Source organism: Carassius gibelio, chromosome A17 (genome assembly GCF_023724105.1).
Source record: "Carassius gibelio isolate Cgi1373 ecotype wild population from Czech Republic chromosome A17, carGib1.2-hapl.c, whole genome shotgun sequence".
NCBI lineage: Eukaryota > Metazoa > Chordata > Actinopteri > Cypriniformes > Cyprinidae > Carassius > Carassius gibelio.
Window position 1 is genome coordinate 10,015,631 of NC_068387.1, and position 20,525 is coordinate 10,036,155.

The 20,525-nt window shown below is 37.6% G+C and overlaps 1 protein-coding gene across 1 annotated transcript in view; it reads right to left on the reverse strand.

Moving 5' to 3' along the window:
* The window catches only part of LOC127933401 (stAR-related lipid transfer protein 9), a 36,424-nt gene that overhangs the window by 11,647 nt on the left and 4,252 nt on the right, over positions 1–20,525 (reverse strand). Inside the window, exons 2-21 of the mRNA XM_052530391.1 lie at positions 19,364–19,433; positions 17,125–17,253; positions 8,035–8,151; positions 7,917–7,949; positions 7,722–7,780; positions 7,481–7,593; positions 6,606–6,748; positions 6,014–6,081; positions 5,753–5,850; positions 5,479–5,679; positions 5,296–5,393; positions 5,127–5,204; positions 4,083–4,160; positions 3,069–3,248; positions 2,408–2,462; positions 1,824–1,949; positions 1,602–1,684; positions 1,223–1,284; positions 725–897; positions 117–588 (exon numbers count right to left, since the gene is read on the reverse strand). Of these exons, the coding sequence (XP_052386351.1) occupies positions 117–588; positions 725–897; positions 1,223–1,284; positions 1,602–1,684; positions 1,824–1,949; positions 2,408–2,462; positions 3,069–3,248; positions 4,083–4,160; positions 5,127–5,204; positions 5,296–5,393; positions 5,479–5,679; positions 5,753–5,850; positions 6,014–6,081; positions 6,606–6,748; positions 7,481–7,593; positions 7,722–7,780; positions 7,917–7,949; positions 8,035–8,151; positions 17,125–17,253; positions 19,364–19,433 (2,436 nt within the window). The remainder of the gene's footprint in view (positions 1–116; positions 589–724; positions 898–1,222; positions 1,285–1,601; positions 1,685–1,823; positions 1,950–2,407; positions 2,463–3,068; positions 3,249–4,082; positions 4,161–5,126; positions 5,205–5,295; positions 5,394–5,478; positions 5,680–5,752; positions 5,851–6,013; positions 6,082–6,605; positions 6,749–7,480; positions 7,594–7,721; positions 7,781–7,916; positions 7,950–8,034; positions 8,152–17,124; positions 17,254–19,363; positions 19,434–20,525) is intronic.

A 20,525-nucleotide genomic window follows, 5' to 3' on the forward strand; every position in this document is an offset into this window, starting at 1 on the left:
GTTCTCTATAGACAAGCTTTCGCCTGAGAGCATGAGCAGCAAAATCCAAATTTGTGTGTATGCATGGTTAGTGAATGAGACCCTATGTTAGTTATTTGTATGGTTGTTTTACCCACCTGGAAATAGGAGTGTGCTGGGGGTACAGTCGGGACAGCAGATCAGCAGAAAATGAATGCCTTCTTAAAGTCATGGGACGTTCCCTGGACTTTGAGAGGTAGCCCATGTCTGGAGATGAGGTTTCATCACCCCTCTGTAGAAGCTCATTTTCTAGCCTCTGCAACTCTCGCTTCACCTCCAACAGATGGCGCTTTCGTGCAATCTTCTCCAGTTGGTAATGTAACCTTTTATCGCGCACGTGATTCTCAGCTCTGCGCAATGCATGGTGCTTCAGCAGTTCCTCCTGCACTACAATTTTCCAGTCACCCATTAAAGCTGATGGTGGGACTCTTTCAGCACTGCCTTCTTCCTCAGTCATCTGACTTGATAAACCACTATGAAGAATGAGATCTGTCTGAACCCCTGACTCCAATGTTCCCTTTTCCCTGTGGGCTTCAAACCGTTGCTTTTCTTGCAAGATCCACTGCTTGGCTGAAGATGCACAAGAAACAAGTTTAGAGGTACGTAAGGCTTTATAACTGAATTGGACAATTTGATAGGACAGTTTCTTATTGTCAGGTATCCAATACTCATTTGAGTACAACTCAGTGTTTTTTTATGTACTCACTTTCAGTGTGCTGCTGTCGGAGACGTGCCTGCTCTCTTTCCAGATCTCTCTCCGCTCTTTTCTGCTCCATCTGAATCTCCTCTCGTAGACACTCTATGTACCACTGCTTCTCCTCTAGTCGCTGTCTGGGAGCTGTCCCATTGTCGTTCTCATGACAATCTGCTTCTGCAACCCTGAGCACACAACAAATGCAAACTCATACTCTGAGGATGATGCACTAGCCAATCAGAAATATGACCACTTCTGCAAAATTAGAAGAAGAAGAAGAAAATAATATAAATAAAATCAATAATGAATTACAGTAACACAGAAAATAAACTAATATTCTTCCGTCCCTCATTTATTTTGTTGTGTGCATATACTATAGTAACACAAGGTAAACTATAACAATTTTCTCCAGAGGGTTCATTATCAGTTCAACATTTAGAAACACCATGACCTTGTACAATGTATCTATGGTCTGAAATTGTATTGCTCCTGAATGAACAAAACATTTACCTGATGTCGGAACCGGGTGAGTTGAGCTCTGCAGAGTTGTAGACCAGACCTCCATCACTGATCTGCACAGAAAAAAAAAATAAAAAAATAATAATAATCAGGCCTATTCAAGCAAATCTAATTTTTTTTACATTGTGTTTATAAGATAAGAGAATAAATCTGGTATGTATCGATGTTTAATCATCATGTTTAATGAGTAAATGTTACCATTTGTAATTTTGAGGTGAATTAACCCTTTAAAAATACACAACTGTCTGAATGCCTTAGTACTAGATGCAAAATATCAAAACAAGTGGCATTCACAAACAAATGATGCAACTCATTTTTCCTGAACTAAAGGTTATTTTAGTGGATTTACAGTGCAAAGCAAAGACTGTACCCGTCTTCTCTCCCTCAGAACAGCTGCCTCTGCAGGGTGGTTGAACCTGAACTTATGGAGTCCTGCTAAGGTAATCACTGCACCTTAGGAGAATAGAGACACAACAGTACATCAGGATACTCCCAATATCCACAAACGTAAATACATAATTTAATTTTGCATATTTTGTTTTTGCTTACATGAAATGAGTAAAGTGGCTTGTTTTCTGCACATTGCATTTACCTTGTGCAAGTCTGCAAGGCTCCTTGATCTCTCTTTCATTGACCATGCAGATGTTCCCCGAGACTGGCTTCAGAGTCACCACCCCGTTCTTATTCTCAATCTCACAGGTGGAACCTTCTGGCAAGACTGAGGGGATGTGGTGTAAGTTAATAACTGCTGTCTACTTAAAACAAATACATTACCAAACAGGCCTTTAACATACTGGTGTTAACACACATCTCTAATTTATATACATTATGCTACAATCGAGACTGGCCGCTTATAATTTTTTTTCCAGAAGATTTTAGTAAGCTCATTTGCAGGAGCATGATTATAAACACAACAAGGCTGTGGAAGCAGACTAGCAAGTAGATGAGTTTCGCTCTTTGGCATGAGGTCGTGTTAACCACAGAACTTATTTCAGGGATTTAACCAAACACCCATTTAAAAAACCCACTGATTTTGGGACGCTGGAACTTGACGTGCTAAAATTGCTCATGCGTTTCTGGGTTTAGGTGATCCCTGCAAGCACTCTATTTAGTGCTGTTAGTACAGGATGTAAAAGGACCATAGTACTCAGAGATGCTAAGATGAATAGGAGATACCTATGTGAGGCTCTTTCAGATTGTCATCCTGAGGTCCGATTCTTGTCACCCCTTCCTGTAGCACCAAAATAAAGCAAACATTAATAGGAGTCAATGTGAGGATTTAGTATATGCCACTTTCCAGAACAAAACATTTTCTTCTTCCATGTCTTATTTTTATCACTTATACACCTCAAAGTCAAGCAAGGGATTTGTCTACTGTTTATGAAGGATAAAATGCTTGCTTATATAAGCCCGGACACATGGGCACACAATCACTCCCAGATGGATTTAGCTTTTAAAGCAAGAAAACTGCTTAAATTGCACAGCCGTGGGCTTTTATGGGCTTTCGGGACTAACCTCTTTGCACAAATTTACGTAAAGACCACTGAGTAACTGTTCCTGCACATTCACAAAAGTACGAAAGAGGAAAGTGAAAAGAAGAGGGGGGAATGTCTGGACCATATGACCAAAGCTCTGGGCTGTTTTACCTTCTCAAGAGTTTTGTACACAGAACAAGAGTAGAAAAGACAAGTACGAGAAATGAAGGGAGAATCTATTGGAGGGAAAAGAGAAAGAATCGTTGGTTAATGACCCGAAAGAGAGAGAAGAATAGCTGAAAGCTATATGCATGTGACAGGAAAAAGCAATGCATTGCATATAATTAGCTGAATAATTCTACCTGAAGGTGGTAGAAGGTGACCCCTGTGCTGAGGACGTCTGGCTCTAGAGCGATGAGGTGGGGCAAGAGCGAGTGAATGAGAACTCCTGCTCGGTCCTGGTTAATGTCCACACTGTAGCGCTCCAACAGGCCTCGCTTGTCACACCAACTCTCAGACCAGTCTTTAGTCAGCTGCTCCACCTGCAGAGGAAACACAAGCAGCTGAAAATTAGCCTGTGAAAAGTTAACTGTGAATACAAAAACAGAAGAAAAACAGAATTCTGTAGAAAACAAAAGGAGTCATCATAAGGAGACAGTAAAATGAGAAATCATACACTAAAATTTAAGAGAAATGCTCATAATAGTACAGTACCGTTCAGAAGTCTGGGGTCTGTATTTTTTTTATTTTAATTTAACACTTTTATTGAATGACACAAAAGATTCCAGTTTCAAATAAATGCTGTTCTTTTAAACTTTTTACTGATCAAAGAATTCTGACAAAAATACTAAGCAGCATATTAGAACGATTCCTGAAGGATCATGTGACACTTAAGACAAGTAATGGCTGCTGAAAATTCAGCTTTGCCATTAAAGAAATCCACTACTATACATTTTCAAATAATGTGTCTTAATTATAAGAATTATGAGAATGAAGTCTTAATTATGAGAATCATAATAGTCGCAATGTGTAGCATGTCACAATTGCAGATGCATGATATAAAGTTGCATTTATATAAAATTATGTTGCCATTGTAAGATAAAGAGCAAAAATGTAAAGATTTACAGTCACATTGTAAGATATGAAGTCAAAATAACAAGAAAGCTGCAACTGCAAGATATGAGCAAGTATGAGCAAAATAAAGTCACATTTCAAGATATAAAATGCAGCCTTGGTGAGCATAAAGTACTTTTTTCCAAAAAAAAAAAAATCTTATCTGCTTAAAATGTTAAATCAGCAGTGTACATAAATAAGAGCTCGTACTATTTCATAATTAATATCAGACTCCAGTGTTTCAAGTAGGTGAACTAACTAACCTTCAGTTCATTCTGTAGGACTATTTCAGACAAGCTGCCTTCTCTCTCATCACTGAGCGATGGACTGGGGTTCCTCTGCTGTGAATGGATAAGATAATTATCAGTCAGCACAGATTTTAACTTATAAAAAATGTGGAAATCAATAGCCTCGAAACACCATATCCTAACCAAGCACCTCACAGGTGTCCATTACATTTTAAAGGGGTCATATGATGCGATTTCAAGTTTTCCTTTCTCTCTGGAGTGTTACAAGCAGTTCATGAATAGATAAGATCCCTAAAGTTGCAAAGACTAAAGTCTCAAACCCAAAGAGTAATTCTATTTAAAAGTTAACACTTGCCCACACCTCGTTTAAACATGCTCCCACATGTCTATGTCACTGTGTGGGATGATTAGCATAACACCACCCAAATGTTCATGCAAAGAAAGAAGGCCTAGCTTTGATTCTTGCTGTATTCTAATCTATTGTTGCTGCCACCGACGTTGCCATGTTGTGGAGATGCTGTGTGTTTTCCGTAACATTTCCGTCACACGTTTCCGTCACACGTTTCCGTCACACGCTTGAGGTATTCGGCCAATCTACAGCTGGCCAATCACAGCACACCTCGCTTTTCAGAACAATGAACTTTCTAAAAATCAATGCATTTCAGAAAGGCAGGCATAGAGGAGAAACAATAATGTAAAGTTTGTGGAAAATATTGCTTTTTTTAACCTTTTAACGGCATAAACACATTTCATTGCACCAAATCCACAAAATAATGTTTTTTTTTTTTGCATCGTCATATGACCCCTTTAATCCTAACCAGCTGCAACAGTAAGCGGCACAAGACGACAAGACTTGGTTTCTGTTATTGTTGATGGTGCAAAGTAGTCCTGCCCACATAGAAATCTCATTTGTTAAATTCAATCTGCATATAGCTCATTAGCAAACTTCAGATATATGTTTCTAAATGGCTTGTAATGTTGGTGCAATTACTTCACAGTGACACTCAAAATGACTGTGAGTGTTGCAGTTAGTCAGGTCGAGCTGTTAAAGTCTGATACCATTTTAAAACTCAGCAGCATGCTTTTCAGACGATCAATTTCCTCTCGCAGTTCTCTGATCAACCTCACATTGGCGTCCTACGGAAAAACAAGAGGTTTGGTCTTAGTTTCATAAACATCATTTTCCGTTAATGTTGGTGCAGCAAGTTCTACAGACATTTAGACGCACCTCATTGACTCTTGGCTTGTTGACGATGTTCCTGGCGTGAGCCGCATAGCGGAGGGTGCTCAGAGTCTCATTGTAGCTGCTGCTGGATGGTGAGACAGCTGGAGGAAAATGAATCTCTGAATCAATGCCACTAGCAACGAAACCGATGCAACAAACAGCAAATCTTCACTCTGAATGACTTACTTGCAATCATGATGGTTTTGGAGTTGCCGCCCAGACTGTCTTTGAGTAGCCAGGTGAGGACAGAGTCCCTGTAGGGAATGAAGCACTGTCTGCGCCCGCTGCTCGACAGAGAGCTGGACTGGCTCCCCACAGTGCTCCCTTCACCCTCACTGAGCACACTGTTAATGCTCTGACTGCTGCTGAACATCTGAGAGTTTTGGGCTAGAAAAACAAAGCAATGTGACAACAAAGAATATAAGAGAGGATAATAAGATTACAGAAGGCCAGTGCCTACCAAGAGCGGAGATGACGATGCCAAGGGTGACAAGAGATTTGTTGATGTTGGCGCCTTCTGTTATTCTGTCTCTGCTGTATTGAGGGTCAGCTCGTTCACTGTCGCAGCATAAAGAGTGATATTTCAAGTCAAGTTAGCCCTTCACTGTTCACCATTATGTGACCAACCATTAGAGGACAACCTGCCCATATATCATTGTATCATGTCAGTGATTCTAAACTAGGAGGAGACTTTGGTTTAAGCTCAGACAAAGACACTAACCTGCCAGCCAGGTCCACCAAGTTGATCTTGCTCACTATTTCTGAAGGAAGGTTATTTTCTAGAATAGCCTATAGAAAGAAACCACTATTTTATCAAGAATATACTCTACCGTTCAAAAGTTTGGGGCTGGTAAGTATATTTTAATGTTTTTGAAAGAAGTCTTGAAAGAAGACGGTAATATTGTAAAATATCACTACAATTTAAAACAATTGGTTTCCATTTTAAAAGGTCATTTGTTCCTGTGATGGATATAAACATTTCTTATTATTATCTATGTTGAAAACATGAAGCTGTAATTCTTTTTTCAGGACTCTTGCATACATAAAAAGTTCAAAAGAACAGGATTTATTAGAAACAGAGATCTTTGTAACATTATAAATGTTTGCTATTATTTTTCAGTCGATTTATTCCATCCTTACTGAATAAAAGCATTAACCTACTGACCCCAAACTGTACAAAAACAGTATTGTAAAGGTGATCTCATTATATTTTTGGCACATGGAAAATAAAGCAAAATATCTAGTGTGACTAGCAGCCATTTAGTTACATGATGACAGATTTTCAGCTGCTATTAATTGAGTGAGATTCAAACCTGTGTGTATTGAATGGTAAAGATGGCATGGGATCGACTGCTAGCGTCATGGACGTGTGTAGCGGCTGTGATGCGGTTAGCAATGCCTTCCTCAAGCAGATCCACTGCTTGTTTGTGGTCAGTCACTATATGCTGAGAAAGACCTATGATAAACACATAATAGATTCATCCTCCTTTCCATGATTTGAGTCACAGACACTCTCTTCCTGCTAGAGATTCGAAACGTCCTTGTAAAAGGAACAAAATCAGGAAGAGATGATGCTAAATCATCTTTCAGTATGTAAAGTGGCCTGTGGTGCTAAAACATTTCCTAATTGGTCTTTTAGAGTGTAATTGGGCCTGAATTTGGTTCACAACTTTCCAAGCAAAAAGTTTACATGAAACATTTAGTTGTTAGGTCTTAAGTTATATGATGTATTTTAGTATGTGGACACTTTCTGGTTGTCCAACTGGTTGTTAATCCTGTCAGGAATTAACAAAATGGTTCAAAATAATTGAAAAGACTAGAAAAGGTGTATGTTTCTTTATTTAGTGCAAACCAAAAAAGTGTCCAAATACTTTTTGAGGTCACTGTGTTGACGTGGGAGAAAAACGTTTCGATCAATACACAGTGCCTCTCTACTCAGCTTCTAGCAGCCACGTGGAAGTGAGCATGAGGTCACTTCCTTTGCTGCACTGGGCTTTCTCTTAATACACACAATGACTGGATGTTGGACAAGAAGAGAGAGAGAGAGAGAGAGCAAAAGAAAGAGGAGGAGCAGATACAGTCATGCATAAACGGTATAACACTCATGTTTCCATTAGTACTGCTTACACAAGGTTACTTTCTACAACAAATCGGCATGAAGGCCATTTGAAGTTTTGTGAATGCTCACCCTGCACATAGGGCCCCTTCTCTGGGTGTTCTCGAACCCTCAGGGGTGCTGGCTTCTTCTGCTCCGCACCTCTCAGCAGATCACGCACACGCTCATTATAGATCTCTAAAAAACTGAGAGCGAAAACAAGGTTGTGATTAGCTTTTGCTAACAGACACTTCTTGCTTCATTCAAAGCACAGGCCTTGCTGATTCTGTTGCGAAAGAGTGAAAGAAAAAGGAACGGAAGGTTTCCATCTCACCTTATTTCAACTCTACAGCTCTGTCCATCTGCAGATTCATCTCCAGACCTAAAAAGACCCTTTAATAAATGGCAAAAGAGAGTGAGATTTATTTAGTGAGAACATATTGGACAAAATGAAACGTGTCAGGGAGCTGGTCAAGAAATATCATTATTACATGAACAGCTCACCCAAAAATAAATGGCAGTGACTTACTTGACAGATCCTTGGTGTCAGTCCAACGGAGTCCTGCACAGATAAAGAGGACACATAATAATTAGGTTGGAATAATGCTTGATCAATGACTTTATCTCAGACATGTACTCTTACTCACTGGAGTTCCCATCATGGTGTATGTTTTCCCTGAGCCCGTCTGTCCATATGCAAATAGACACACGTTATACCCCTCCGAAGCTCCAGACAGGACACACACACCCAGGTCCTGAAACACCTAGAGGAGAAGAAAAAGAAATCCAAAATTGTATCCAAAATTATTTTGGAGGGCTGACACAGTAAAGTTAAATTAGCGTTTCCAATATTTTAAAAACAGTATTTTCACAGAGTAACTGCGTAGATGGGTAATAAAAGAGGCATTGTAGATCTCAAAGAGAAAGCATGTACATGTACACACTATCATAATATTTTACAGCTAACACACGGGAAACAAAGCTAAATCTAAAGCTATAAGGCTGGCCTCTAAATGTCACTGTAATGTATTCTTCTAGCAGCCTTGAACTCAATGCCAACTATTAAAGGAGGTATTTATAGCAAAAAAAACAACAACAGGTTAATGCCCAACCGCCAAATATTTGTTTTTCACACACCTTTGTCTATCTTCATGAACTTTCAAAAGCATTACAAAAACTAAACCCATAAAAAGACAACTTTTCTTAAAGTTTACTACAGGTGTGGGAAAGAGAAAAAGTAATTTGACCTTCATGTCCATTGAAAACCCACTGAGTCAGCAAAACAAGAGACCCTCTCTGTGTATTGTAACCCAGGTGTGTATTTGGCTGAGATGTGAAGAGTCCTGGGGCTGTAGCGGTCTCTGTGTAGGGTGTGAGTAGAGGCTAATTGGGATGCTGTCTGCAGGGAGAGCGGATCAGCATCTAGCAGCCACTTCTGTTTGACTCACTCTTATAAGTCTGAGCTCTGAGCTTCTTCAGCTCTTAACTCACTCTCCACTCAACTCCACTCACATAAGATGCTTTTCAGTGTCACAGTACTTTCTTTTAATTTGCTCTCCCTGTCACCACTGGACTTCGCTAAAAACAACAACAACAAAAAAGATTCACTTCAATTTAAAAACATTTAGGAGCACCATCAAAAATGCTTACCTTTTTAGAGAAGGTAACATTAATATGCCACAATGTAACATGCACATAGGCATCTGAAAACTTTTGTCAGTTATGATATTATCAATTATGACAGAATTCAGCAACATAGGGAGGGTAATGACAAAGGACATTACTTTCTAACATAACAAACTTTATATTTTCAGTTAATTTGACAGAGTGCAAAAACTACATAACCTAGATAAAAAAAAAACAGCATAACCTCAGTTAAACTTTTTTCACATTGTAAATATTAATACACAAAAACAATGTTTTTCAAAAATGCTCGGTCTCTAAAGTGTTGTTTTAAAGTGTCGTTCTTTCCGTGCTTGATCGGTAGACTGAAAGCAAGCAGTTTAAAAACAAAATCTCTTTCCACTTCAGCTGTCACACTGCCGTTTTTATAGAAACCACTTAATATGACCATGCAACAAAACAATAATAATAATAATAATAATAATAATATAATATTATCAGAATTTTTCTTTATTAAAATTAATAAATAATTATACTACTAAATATACAAATATTAACAACAACAATAATAAACAGCATCATCGGCTTCAGCCAAAAAATGATATTAAGTCACCCCATGATTATTTCTGATCAAGTAAAGAAGAGAAGAGGCTTCTTTCAAAAACATTAAAGAAAATACAATTACCATCCCCAAAACTTTTGAATGGTAGTCTATGTAATATAAGTAATATATATATATATATATATATATATATATATATATATATATATATATATATATATATTAATATAAACAATCTAAATCAACAATGAAAAATACTGAATTGAAAATCTACACAAGGAAAGTGGATGGTGACAATAACTATAAATGCATAATTTTATGGTAAAAGAGCAGCTTAGACATTGTGCTAAATATCTCCTTTTGTGAGCCATGCAAAAGAGAATGCACATTCACATTGGTTTTATAGAAACCACTCAATATAACCAAACAACAACAACAATAATAATAATAATACAATATAATTTTTGTCTTTATAAATATAGTACTACTAGTAACAACAATAATTTTGATCATCATTATCATCAAAACTTTAGCCAAAATGGAATTAAATGGCCTCTATGTTTATGTTTGTGCATGTAATTATGAATGTGCGCATGTGTATAGCCATAGGAAACCTTGGACAAAAGCATCTGATGTTTGCTTTCCTCCATTTCCCACCTCATACCGCAAACAAAAGCAAATGGACTTCTAGTCACAATGCAAGAAAAAAGCTGATTCTGGACAGGAAGTTGTCCAGAAGCTTAGTGCTTTGGGTAACATGATCCCAAAGACCCCCTTTGAGGAGAGGCTCGGCCAGGGAGGGCCAAATCCAAAAGTGGGGCAGTGGAAAGGAAGCTGATGTCTTTCAATAACAAACAACGCTATTGTGGGTTCTGTCTTTGAGTTTAAGGCGAGACACTGCAGGCAAAAACAGTGTTTTTTCAAGCACCTGTCAATTTTGAGATTTTGGGCTTTTTGGTTTTTCATAAAGTGCTTTTTCAAACTAGTGGAAGGAAAACATCCAAAAGACACTGTTAAGTGTTTCTTTTATAGCACTTTATCTGTTTGTGTCAATAGATTTCAATTACAATACATATTTTTAAAGGCCGTTTTCTCAAAATGAGTTTTTTCTTCAACACTGAGCCATAAATCTCAACTTCAGTAGCACGTACACACACCAAACTTGACATTTTTATTCCTGTCTGTATTCTGAAGATTTTTACAGAGGGATTTGTTCATATATATTTTCCTTGATTATATACAACATTTTATTCCCCCAAAAATTGTGAAAATATATTGTTTTCTGGCTGTTCAAAGTATTTTCTGAATTATGGAGTGACAAAAAAAGATAACCAGAATTCCCTCTGTAAAAACATTTGACTCTAATATGTCAAAAAAATTAAACAAAAAATTTGAAACTGACTTCATCTAGTGTTCAGATTTTTGTACTAGAAATGTATGCAAATTAGCACATATTTCATTAAAGAATGCCTCATTTGCATATTTAAACATACAATTTTTGAAAACTTGTAATACAAAAAATGTTTGCAATAATCAATGTAATCAATCAACTGGGTAAGTAAGGTGATAACTATTAGATATTTTTTTTTCCCTATTCACCTGCAGTGTCTCGCCTTAAATGCCATAGTCAATGACGTAATAAAAGATAGGCTGAAGCAGGATGCTTCAGGACAAATTATGCAAACAGAAAAGAGCGACAGATAGGAAAGGAGAAGAGAAACTGAATTCAGAAACTGTTTGTGCGTCATCCTCCCACATTAAAGTCTTAAGGCCTGTAATCAGGGTGTGAAGCGCTACAGTGGGGAGAGGCACTTTAATGTGGCTTTCTTAATAGCCTCCTCCTTGTTTCTTGTGAGATCTCATGGGGGCGCCAACTGAAGCCCATCCAGGCCACACACTAATACATCAGTTCCTCTTCCATGTACAGTACAGGGACAAAAATGGAGATGGACAGTATTGCTTTAAAATAAATAAACACTTTATTCAATTGATCAAAAGCAACAGTAAAAATAGCTAGGCTTGGTGATAGTTTCATGTTATGATTCTGAGATCCTGGTTCTAGCTGCTTGCAACTCAATGAAAAGCAGAGTTAAAGGAGTTAAAGGGGTGGTGGAGGAGACTGTGGGAGAGAGAGAAAGACACAGAGCTGATTGGCAGAGGTTCAACTCGCTTCTCGTTTGTCATACTTTCACAGACATTATGTGGATCAAATCTGAAAAAAGGAGGGAAAGAGGTCAGGGGATTATGAGGGCTACACAGAAACAGCCTACAGAGGAAAAAAAAAGCAAAAGAACGAGAGAGAGAGTGAGAGAAATAAAAAGAGAGAGAGAGAGAGCGATTGGACATGACTTCCAGGACCCCAACTGTTGCTGTAATTAATAGAGCCAATGGGAGGCTAAACTACAGAAAGAAAAAAAAAACCTACAGGATATAAAAAAAGAGACCAGTGAAAACCAGTTGAGTTTTTCCCCAATCTTTTCCTCCTGCTCTAATAAAAGTTGCCCCATCACAACTGTTCGTATTAGAGTAAATGACTTTCACAGTCTACAGCACAATTTAAAGTCCGTATGGGGAGGTACATATACTAAATGTTTGGGTTCTGTACGATTTTTTATTTAATTTTGTAATGTTATTTAACAATAGTTTAATAACTATTAGTTATTTATTATAAAAAAAAAAAAAATGTTATGTCTTATGCTCACCGAGGCTGCATTCATTTGATACAAAGTAAAACATAATATTGTGAAATGGTTTCTATTTGAATATATTTTGAAATGTAATTTTTGTGATGTTAAATAATTACTCCAGTCTTCAGAGTCACATGATCCTTCAGAAATCATTCTAATATGCTGATTTGCTACTCAAGAAACATTACATTTTAAAATGTAGGGGCAGCTGTGGCCTAATGAGAGTTGGACTAGTTTCCAGAAGGTCGACAGTTCGAGTCTCGGTGCCGGCAGGAGTTGTCCATGGTGGGGAGTGAATAAACAGCACTCTCTTCCTCCCTCAATACCCATGTCTGAAGTGCCCTTGAACAAGGTACTGATCCCCCAGTTGCTCCCCAGGCGCTGGATACATAGCTGCCCACTGCTCCGGGTGTGTGTTCACTTCTCACTGCTGTGTGTGTGCATACCTGGATGTGTTAAATGCAGAGCACCAATTCCGAGTATGGGTTACCATACTTGGCAAAATCTCATTACTTTCACTTTATTTCCCCTTTTGTATGCTGCTTAATAATAATGATTTTCTTTCAGGAATCTTTGATGAATATAAAGTTCAAAAGAACATTATAAATGCCTTTATACTTGCTGAATAAAAGTATTAACTAACATGTGTTCATTGGTGCGTCATTGAAAATAATTGGTCAGTCAGTGTGAAAAGACATTTTGTGGAGATTTTCTTCATGCCACTGACACAGAAACCCAGAAATACCAAGAGTATAATAAAGTCATGCACTGTATCCAAAAGAAAAAGAGGGAAGGAGAGAGAGAGCGATAAAGAGAAAGAGCGAGGGCAAAAAACACAAAGCTGACTTCATTTGAAAAAGAAAACCAGCATTGTGCTCCAGCTCTGGACTAATGACGTCCTCTCAGCACAATCTGTGAAAAATCACTTACTAAAGCAGCTGTGCTGCTGGCAAGAGAGGGGCTGCAGCTAGAAGCCTTCATCTACTGTACATTCTCATCTTTTATTTAAAGGATCATGAAACCCCAAAACACATTTTTTGAGATGGGAGCAAATATGTACTGGATGCACATCACTAAAAAAACTAAAGGCGCTCACAATTGTTATCAATAAGTGGAAATTTGGTTATTTTTGCCTTTTTTCTGAGCAATTTCATCTTTAATAATGGTTTTTGAAATAGTAACATTTATGGGAGTGCACTGACGAGGATTTTTTCCCTCATGAGGAAGGATTCACTTATTATTGTTTTTAAAAATTACTTTGAAACCTTTTTACTCAGAAAATGTTAGTAAATAAATAAATGCAAGAAATGCAAATGCAAAATTTTGAAGTAAAAAGACTGAAATAGTATTTCCTTTTAAAACATACTCTTGCATTCATTTTCACTCAAGGCAGCCTGAAATAGAAATTAACTTTGTGTGTTTTCAAAATATTGTTACTGATCTATTGAGAGCAATTCGTCCATGCATACAGGTGCTTCTCAATGAATTAGAATGTAAAGGAAAAGTTCATTTATTTCAGGAATTCAACTAAAATTGTGAAACTCATGTATTAAATAAATTAAACGCACACAGACTGAAGTAGTTTAAGTCTTTGGTTCTTTTCATTGTGATGATTTAGGCTCACATTTAACAAAAACCCACCAATGCACTATATCAACAAATTAGAATACTTTATAAGACCTATACAAAAAAAATACAAAAACATTATTTGTGAATTGCTTGCCTTCTAGAAAGTATGTTCATTTACTGTACATGTACTCAATACTTGGTAGGGGCTTCCTTTTGCTTTAATTACTGCCTCAATTCAGCGTGGAATGGATGTGATCAGTTTGTGGCACTGCTGAGGTGGTCTGGAAGCACAGGTTTCTTTGACATTGATCTTAAGCTCGTATGCATTTTTTGGTCTCTTGTTTCTCATTTTCCTCTAGACAATAACCCACAGATTCTCTATGGGGTTCAGGTCTGGTGAGTTTGCTGGCCAATCAAGCACACCATCACCATGGTCATTTAACCAACTTTTGGTTATTTTAGCAGTGTGAGTAGGTGCCAAATTATGCTGGAAAATGAAATCAGCAACTTAAGCAACTTAGCCCAGGTAAGATGTCTCTGACGTTGTCTGTGGTACAGTAGTGGCTTAACAGGAGGAATACGATAACTGTATCCAAAATCCTTGACACTTCTGTGTGTTGTGGCTCTTCATGCCTTGACCCCAGCCTCAGTGCATTCCTTGGCAAGTTCTCTAAAATTCTTGAATCCAGTTTGCTTGACAATCCTCATAATTTTACGGTTCTCTCAGTTGGTTGTGCATCTTTATCTTCCACACTTTTTCGTTCCACTCAACTTTCTGTTAACATGCTTGGATACAGCACTCTGTGAACAGCCAGCTTATTGGCAATTCATTTTTGTGACTTACACTCCTTGTGAAGGATGTCAATGGTTGTCAGAAACCATTTTGAAGGCTAAGGAAACCTTTGCAGGTGTTTTGAGTTAATTAGCTGATTGGCATGTCATCATATTCTAATTTGTTGAGATCGTTAATTGGTGGGTTTTTGTTAAATGCAAGCCAAAATCATCACAATCCTTGCAAGCCTCCATTTAGTCAACAACTGATTTGGTGAACTGGTTTCATTAAAAAGAACAAACTCAAAAAAAGGATTTGCTCACAAATGGTTGTTTTTTATTAACTAACAAAAGGGTAGATTGCACTGTTTTATAGCATTAAGGATGGTTTAGATCCCCTTAAATGCATTCAGGAAGTGATCCAAACTTGCCCTAAAAACAGCTGGCTTCCATTACCCAACTTTATCTATTCTGCTCAGAGGCCTGATTCACCTCTCCATCTTGTTCTCAGCCCTCTGTGTTCTGTTTTCTCTTTAGACATGGACATAAACAGATCCTCCAGAGACAACCAGCAATCTTTTAGCCACTAGAAAAAACAAAGTATATTCCCACATGCACAGAGAGTGTAGGGAGGGGCAGCTGGCTTCTTAAGGGAAGGAGAAGGAGCGGGGCTGGTTTCCCTCCACTGAGGCGTCTCTGGAGACCCCACAGGAAGGAGAGGCTCCAGTCTCATTCTGCTGCTTGAAGCCACAGAAAACAGCAGTTCACAGGAAGATCCAATTAAGAAACAACATGTGAGACTTCATGAGACTCTTTTCACTAAAAACCAATTAAACTATATTGGATGGAATGAGTCATACGTCAGCAACGTGTGTGTACTTAGGCTGAAGACTGCATGATGAATGAGCTGATGAAGAGAGCTGAACAGAGAAAAGCATTTATCCTGTCTGTAATGTGGTCAGCCATACTCTTGGAAAAATGTAGATGCTAACCAAAGTTTCATTCATTGACCCACAGTTACTGATACTACAGTAGAACTTGGGATCAGCTATTAATGTTATAAAAAAAAAAAAATCAAGTCAAGAAATGACTCACTTGTGATATATTAGATTTATTAATTCGATTTATTAGATTTACTAATTCGTTCCCTCAATGTACTAAAACGTGCACACGATTACTATTGCATTCCCTCGATTTACTATTTTGTTCAGTCGATTTATAAATCATGCACACGATTTAGCTAATCGAGGGAATGCAATAGTAAATCGAGGGAACGCAATAGTAATCGTGTGTACGTTTTAGTACACTGAGGGAACGAATTAGTAAATCGTGCGCACAATTCCGCACTGAATGAAAAAAACTAAAGGGAATAATTTAAATGCACCTCCTCACCATCTCTAGCTCACAGCGAACTGCCGTTTTTTTGCCGTTATCAAAGAGGTAAATTTCTTTCTCTCTGACCAGACTTTGCTGCATGCCGCCCAAGGAATGCAAGCTCCAGGCTTGTGCCGTAAAGCTCTGACTGGGCAAAATTAAAAGAGAGGAAGTGAGAGATGAGAAAGAAAAGTGCTGTGCAGACAAGGTCATCCTCTGTGCGTGGGCCATCATAGCTCAGTCTTTCTTACAATTTGGACAAAGACACTCTGAAGGGAACACCACGGCATGGCTGAAGATACACTGACTCTCTAAAAGATAAAGTTCACTTGTTTAAAAATTAACTTAACTTTGAGTACCATGTATGAGATCCATGGTTCTTGGTCTGAAGTTTGTAAGAACATTTTCCAGGTTTCTGGAGTTGTCCAACAGTTTTCATTTGGTTTCAGTGTTTGCCGTGTCAATGAATTCTCATTGTTTCAGTAATCCACTTCACACATCTGTATATTAAACATCAAATATGTTCTGATTGGCTGTAATTTTGTCCCTACAACTTTATCTATAACAACTGACATAACTGCAGCACACAAACTTATAATAAACAGAATGTTGTTGTGTTTGTATGGATGATAATATAGTTATTGTTATCATACTCGTTCTATGTGTAAACAGGCTTTTAAATCAATAATGAACTATAAGCATGTGAAAAAACGTGCAGCTAAGAAGTAAATTTTACAAAAACAATATGTTTTTTTAAAAAGAGCAGTAGAACTTTTACATTAAAAATATAGAAGGGTTAATTAATAGAAGGGTGTTAGTTAAGCCTTCACAACTACATTTGTGTACTTGTAGAAGAGTTTCTTTCTGGCCTTGTTCATCACCAACTTTGCACACCCACACACAGGTTAAAATAAACTCAATCTCAGATTATGCAGGGAGGTAAAGACTGTCTTTAACAGAGATGATGTAATATCTTCTACTCTGAGCAGTGTTTTGATTCTGATGAGGGAGTATATTTCCTCAGACATTTTCCTAGTGGGTCAAAGGTTTTGATTACGCTATCATCCTTCACCAGACTCCACCCAGGACATAGGAGATAGACAAGATCATCAGCACAGATACACTTAACAGGCATGAGAGTGGAAGCTCACCTCCTCTTGTGATGCATAGTTGGGAGCCGCTGGATCCACGGACCAGTAACAGAAATCAAACCCAAACTCCATAAACTTCTCCCTAGAGTCAGCCAGACCCTCCGATCGCCCGTCCAAACGCCCTTCCAACTATACAGAGAAATAAAAAAAGATACATTGAAGATGTAATTTTCTGAAGAGTGGTGCTTCTTCGCTGCCACAGAGCTGTTCTGTGGTGCGTTTTTTGGCAAAATTCTCGGCACATCTCATTGTTAAACTACCCTAGTATACCCTTGCTGGAGAAATTACCTAACCACATATATGAAAATCACTTAACTATTTTGCTTCTCCGTTGTTTATCTTATTTCCGGATGTTTTGTTCAAACATAAGCTCCCACTCACATCGGACTACAAGAGCATGTTCAAACTCTTCAAAAATGGCCCAAAAATACAATATATATAATGGCAGTAAATGGTGGTCGAGATTTCGAAGGCCAAAAAAGTGTGTCCATCCATCATAAATGGTGCTCTACATGGCTCCAGGGGGTTAATAAAGGGTTAATACCGTAACCCTAACCCTTTTAAAGTGAAGTGATGAGTTTGTGTAAGAAAAATATTACAACTTTATAAACCGTAATCTGTCATACGCACGTTAATGAAAGAGTGGTGTCCAGCGGATGACGTAGGACATGGGTGTAGCGTAAGCTCGGCTGTTTTTAGTGCATTGCTCTGTGCTTGCTACATGGAAGGTGAAATTCGTAACTATGAGCAGTAGTGATATTTAAAAACTTCGCTAAAACAAACCATTTTACATCGTATAACTAGTTACTGGCACCAGTGATACCATGTTTTCTGTTGAAATGATTGAAGACATTTTACATACTTCATAATCCGCCCCAGTTTTGTATTTGACCATTTTCTTATACAACACTCATAACAGCTGTTAACTCTTCATTATGATTCTTTCTGATGAAGTGCTGCTACAAACTACATTAGACTTTATTGAGAAAAGTAATTTTCTATTTAGTCCATTTAATCAGTTACTGGGAGACCAGCCCTTTATGTACCCAGTTTTTCCACTAATAATGTTACAGCACACTGATGTCAAGAAGCAAGGCTGTGTGCATGTACCCTACGGTCTAAAAAGCAACAGTTAGGAAGTAGTTAGACTGGGAGACAAATTACGTGAGCATCCGAGCATGACCTGACTGTCAGCATCGAGTTATTACCCAGATCTCAGCAAACAGCAATCATGTATATCTCTGGTCATTATTCGCCCAGTCAAACAGATCTTCATGAAGCAGCGTGTACATTTGGAGGAGCGTGCAGAAATATGCCTGGGTATTGCCAACCGGTCACCCAGACAATGTTACATTTGCAGCTTTGGTGTGTAATTATTCACGTTGCAATCCCGCAGCTGCCTTAATGACCTTACAATATGGCCCACAGCTTTACTAATGAGACCTAACACTGCACTCAGCACCGTTATATTGAGGCTCGATAATAATACACAAAACCATATCAGATAATATGGCCAAGTTTTAATAGACATGGTTTCCCGAATCATTATGAAACACAAGCACTTTGTAAGCACTATTTTAATTCTATAGTGGGTCTTAGACACAGATTTCACATACATTCATTTGAAATAGAATTTTTAAAGTCTTTACTGCCATTTTTGATCAAATGAATGCCTCCTAGCTGATTAAAAGCATTAGTTTATTTTAAAAGAAAAACAATCTTACTGCTCTCAAACTTTTGAAAAATAGTATTTTATATATGCATATATATATTTTTGGCCTGCAGTGCCTGTAGACATCACCATACTGTTTGGTCCAGAATCAGCAAACATCCCACTGATCAGGTTTTGAAGCTCTTAGTTTAGTGAAGAATGAGGTGTGGAATGATTTTAGAAAGTGTAAAGTTTAGGTGTTTGGGGAATTCATGTGTAAAGAGGAAGGCGATAATGGCATGTTGCTTCTGCAATCAAATATGTTTATGTAGTTCATACGCGGCATAAATAAACAAGTGAGGAATCCAGCAGGAAGAGAATAATAACTCTAAACTTCCTGTTGCTGAGATACTGTGAGCAGCCTTTTAACCCTGACACCACCTCCTCTTTGAACTCTTAGAACCATGTCAACAACTACCAATTTCTTTGGCAATTTAAAAAAAGCCACTTTCTGGCACCATAAAAAAAAAATCATAAATAATTATAGATGTTAAATATGAACTAATATTCAAACAAAAATGGACCTACCTTCACATTTCGTACTCTCACCACTTTGTCTTCCAATTGGACAGCAAATCGCCCTCCATCCAGACTCTCTCTGCAGAACAAAAATAAACAGACTAATGTTCTAGACTCCACAATGCACTGCTAAGTAAACATATAGAGTACAGTTTTTATAAATTAGTGCCTTATTAAAAGTTTGTGACTGTTAAAACAAGCTAAAGGCTCATTCAGGACCGAACGTGTGAGAGTGTAGAATGTCATGTTCAGAATAACAAGTTAACAGGGTCAGAAATTAACCAAGGCTCGAGGGCAAAAGGCCATTTAAAGTGTCAAATTTGACCTAGTTATTTGAAATATGCAGGTAAAGAATGCTCACGTTGAAATGGATGAATTAACTCATTCCCCGCCATTGACGAGTTTTTACGGCTTTTCATGTTTTCACTGTTATACACTCGGGGGCGCTATTACACACCTTCTGAACGAGTACAAAACCTCCTGAACAACACATTACCAGGACGGAGAAACGAGCGATCTCTTATGTAAACATTTACATATGAAAAATAATGTAATCATCAGCAATAGACAGCATATAAATGAAAACGGCATAATGTTACGGAGTAAAATGTTGATCCAGGACATGATATATGGCTGTGCAAGCTTTTGAGGTATTGATGGAAGAGATTTACTGTATTTATCCTTTGATAATCGTACTGAATATTATCCAGATGTAGTTTTTGATGACTTTTTATGACTTTTTATGAAACCTATCTATATTCAAGTGTTGATAAAAAAGAATGCTTTAAGCTATAATAAAACAGATTCTTTTTTTAAGTATAGGCTCTGATCTTTATTTTTTTGTATTGAATATTCAAATATTTATACAGCAAAATATACTGGAGGCCATCAAAGTTGAGTGAAAATCATCAAAATCACTGGCGGTGGCTGACAACGTTTTTCAAAAATGCTGACGGGGAAAGAGTTAAACTGATCAAATGTCACAATACATTTATAAAGTTACAAAGGATTCTATGATAAATAAATGCTGTTCTTTTAAACTTTCTATTTCTTTAAAGAATGCTGAAATTTTTACCCAATATAATAGAGTTTTTAATTGATATTTCACATTTTTGTTTTTATATTGCATGGTTTGGTTCGCTCTAGGTTAACCATAAATGTTCTAGAATCC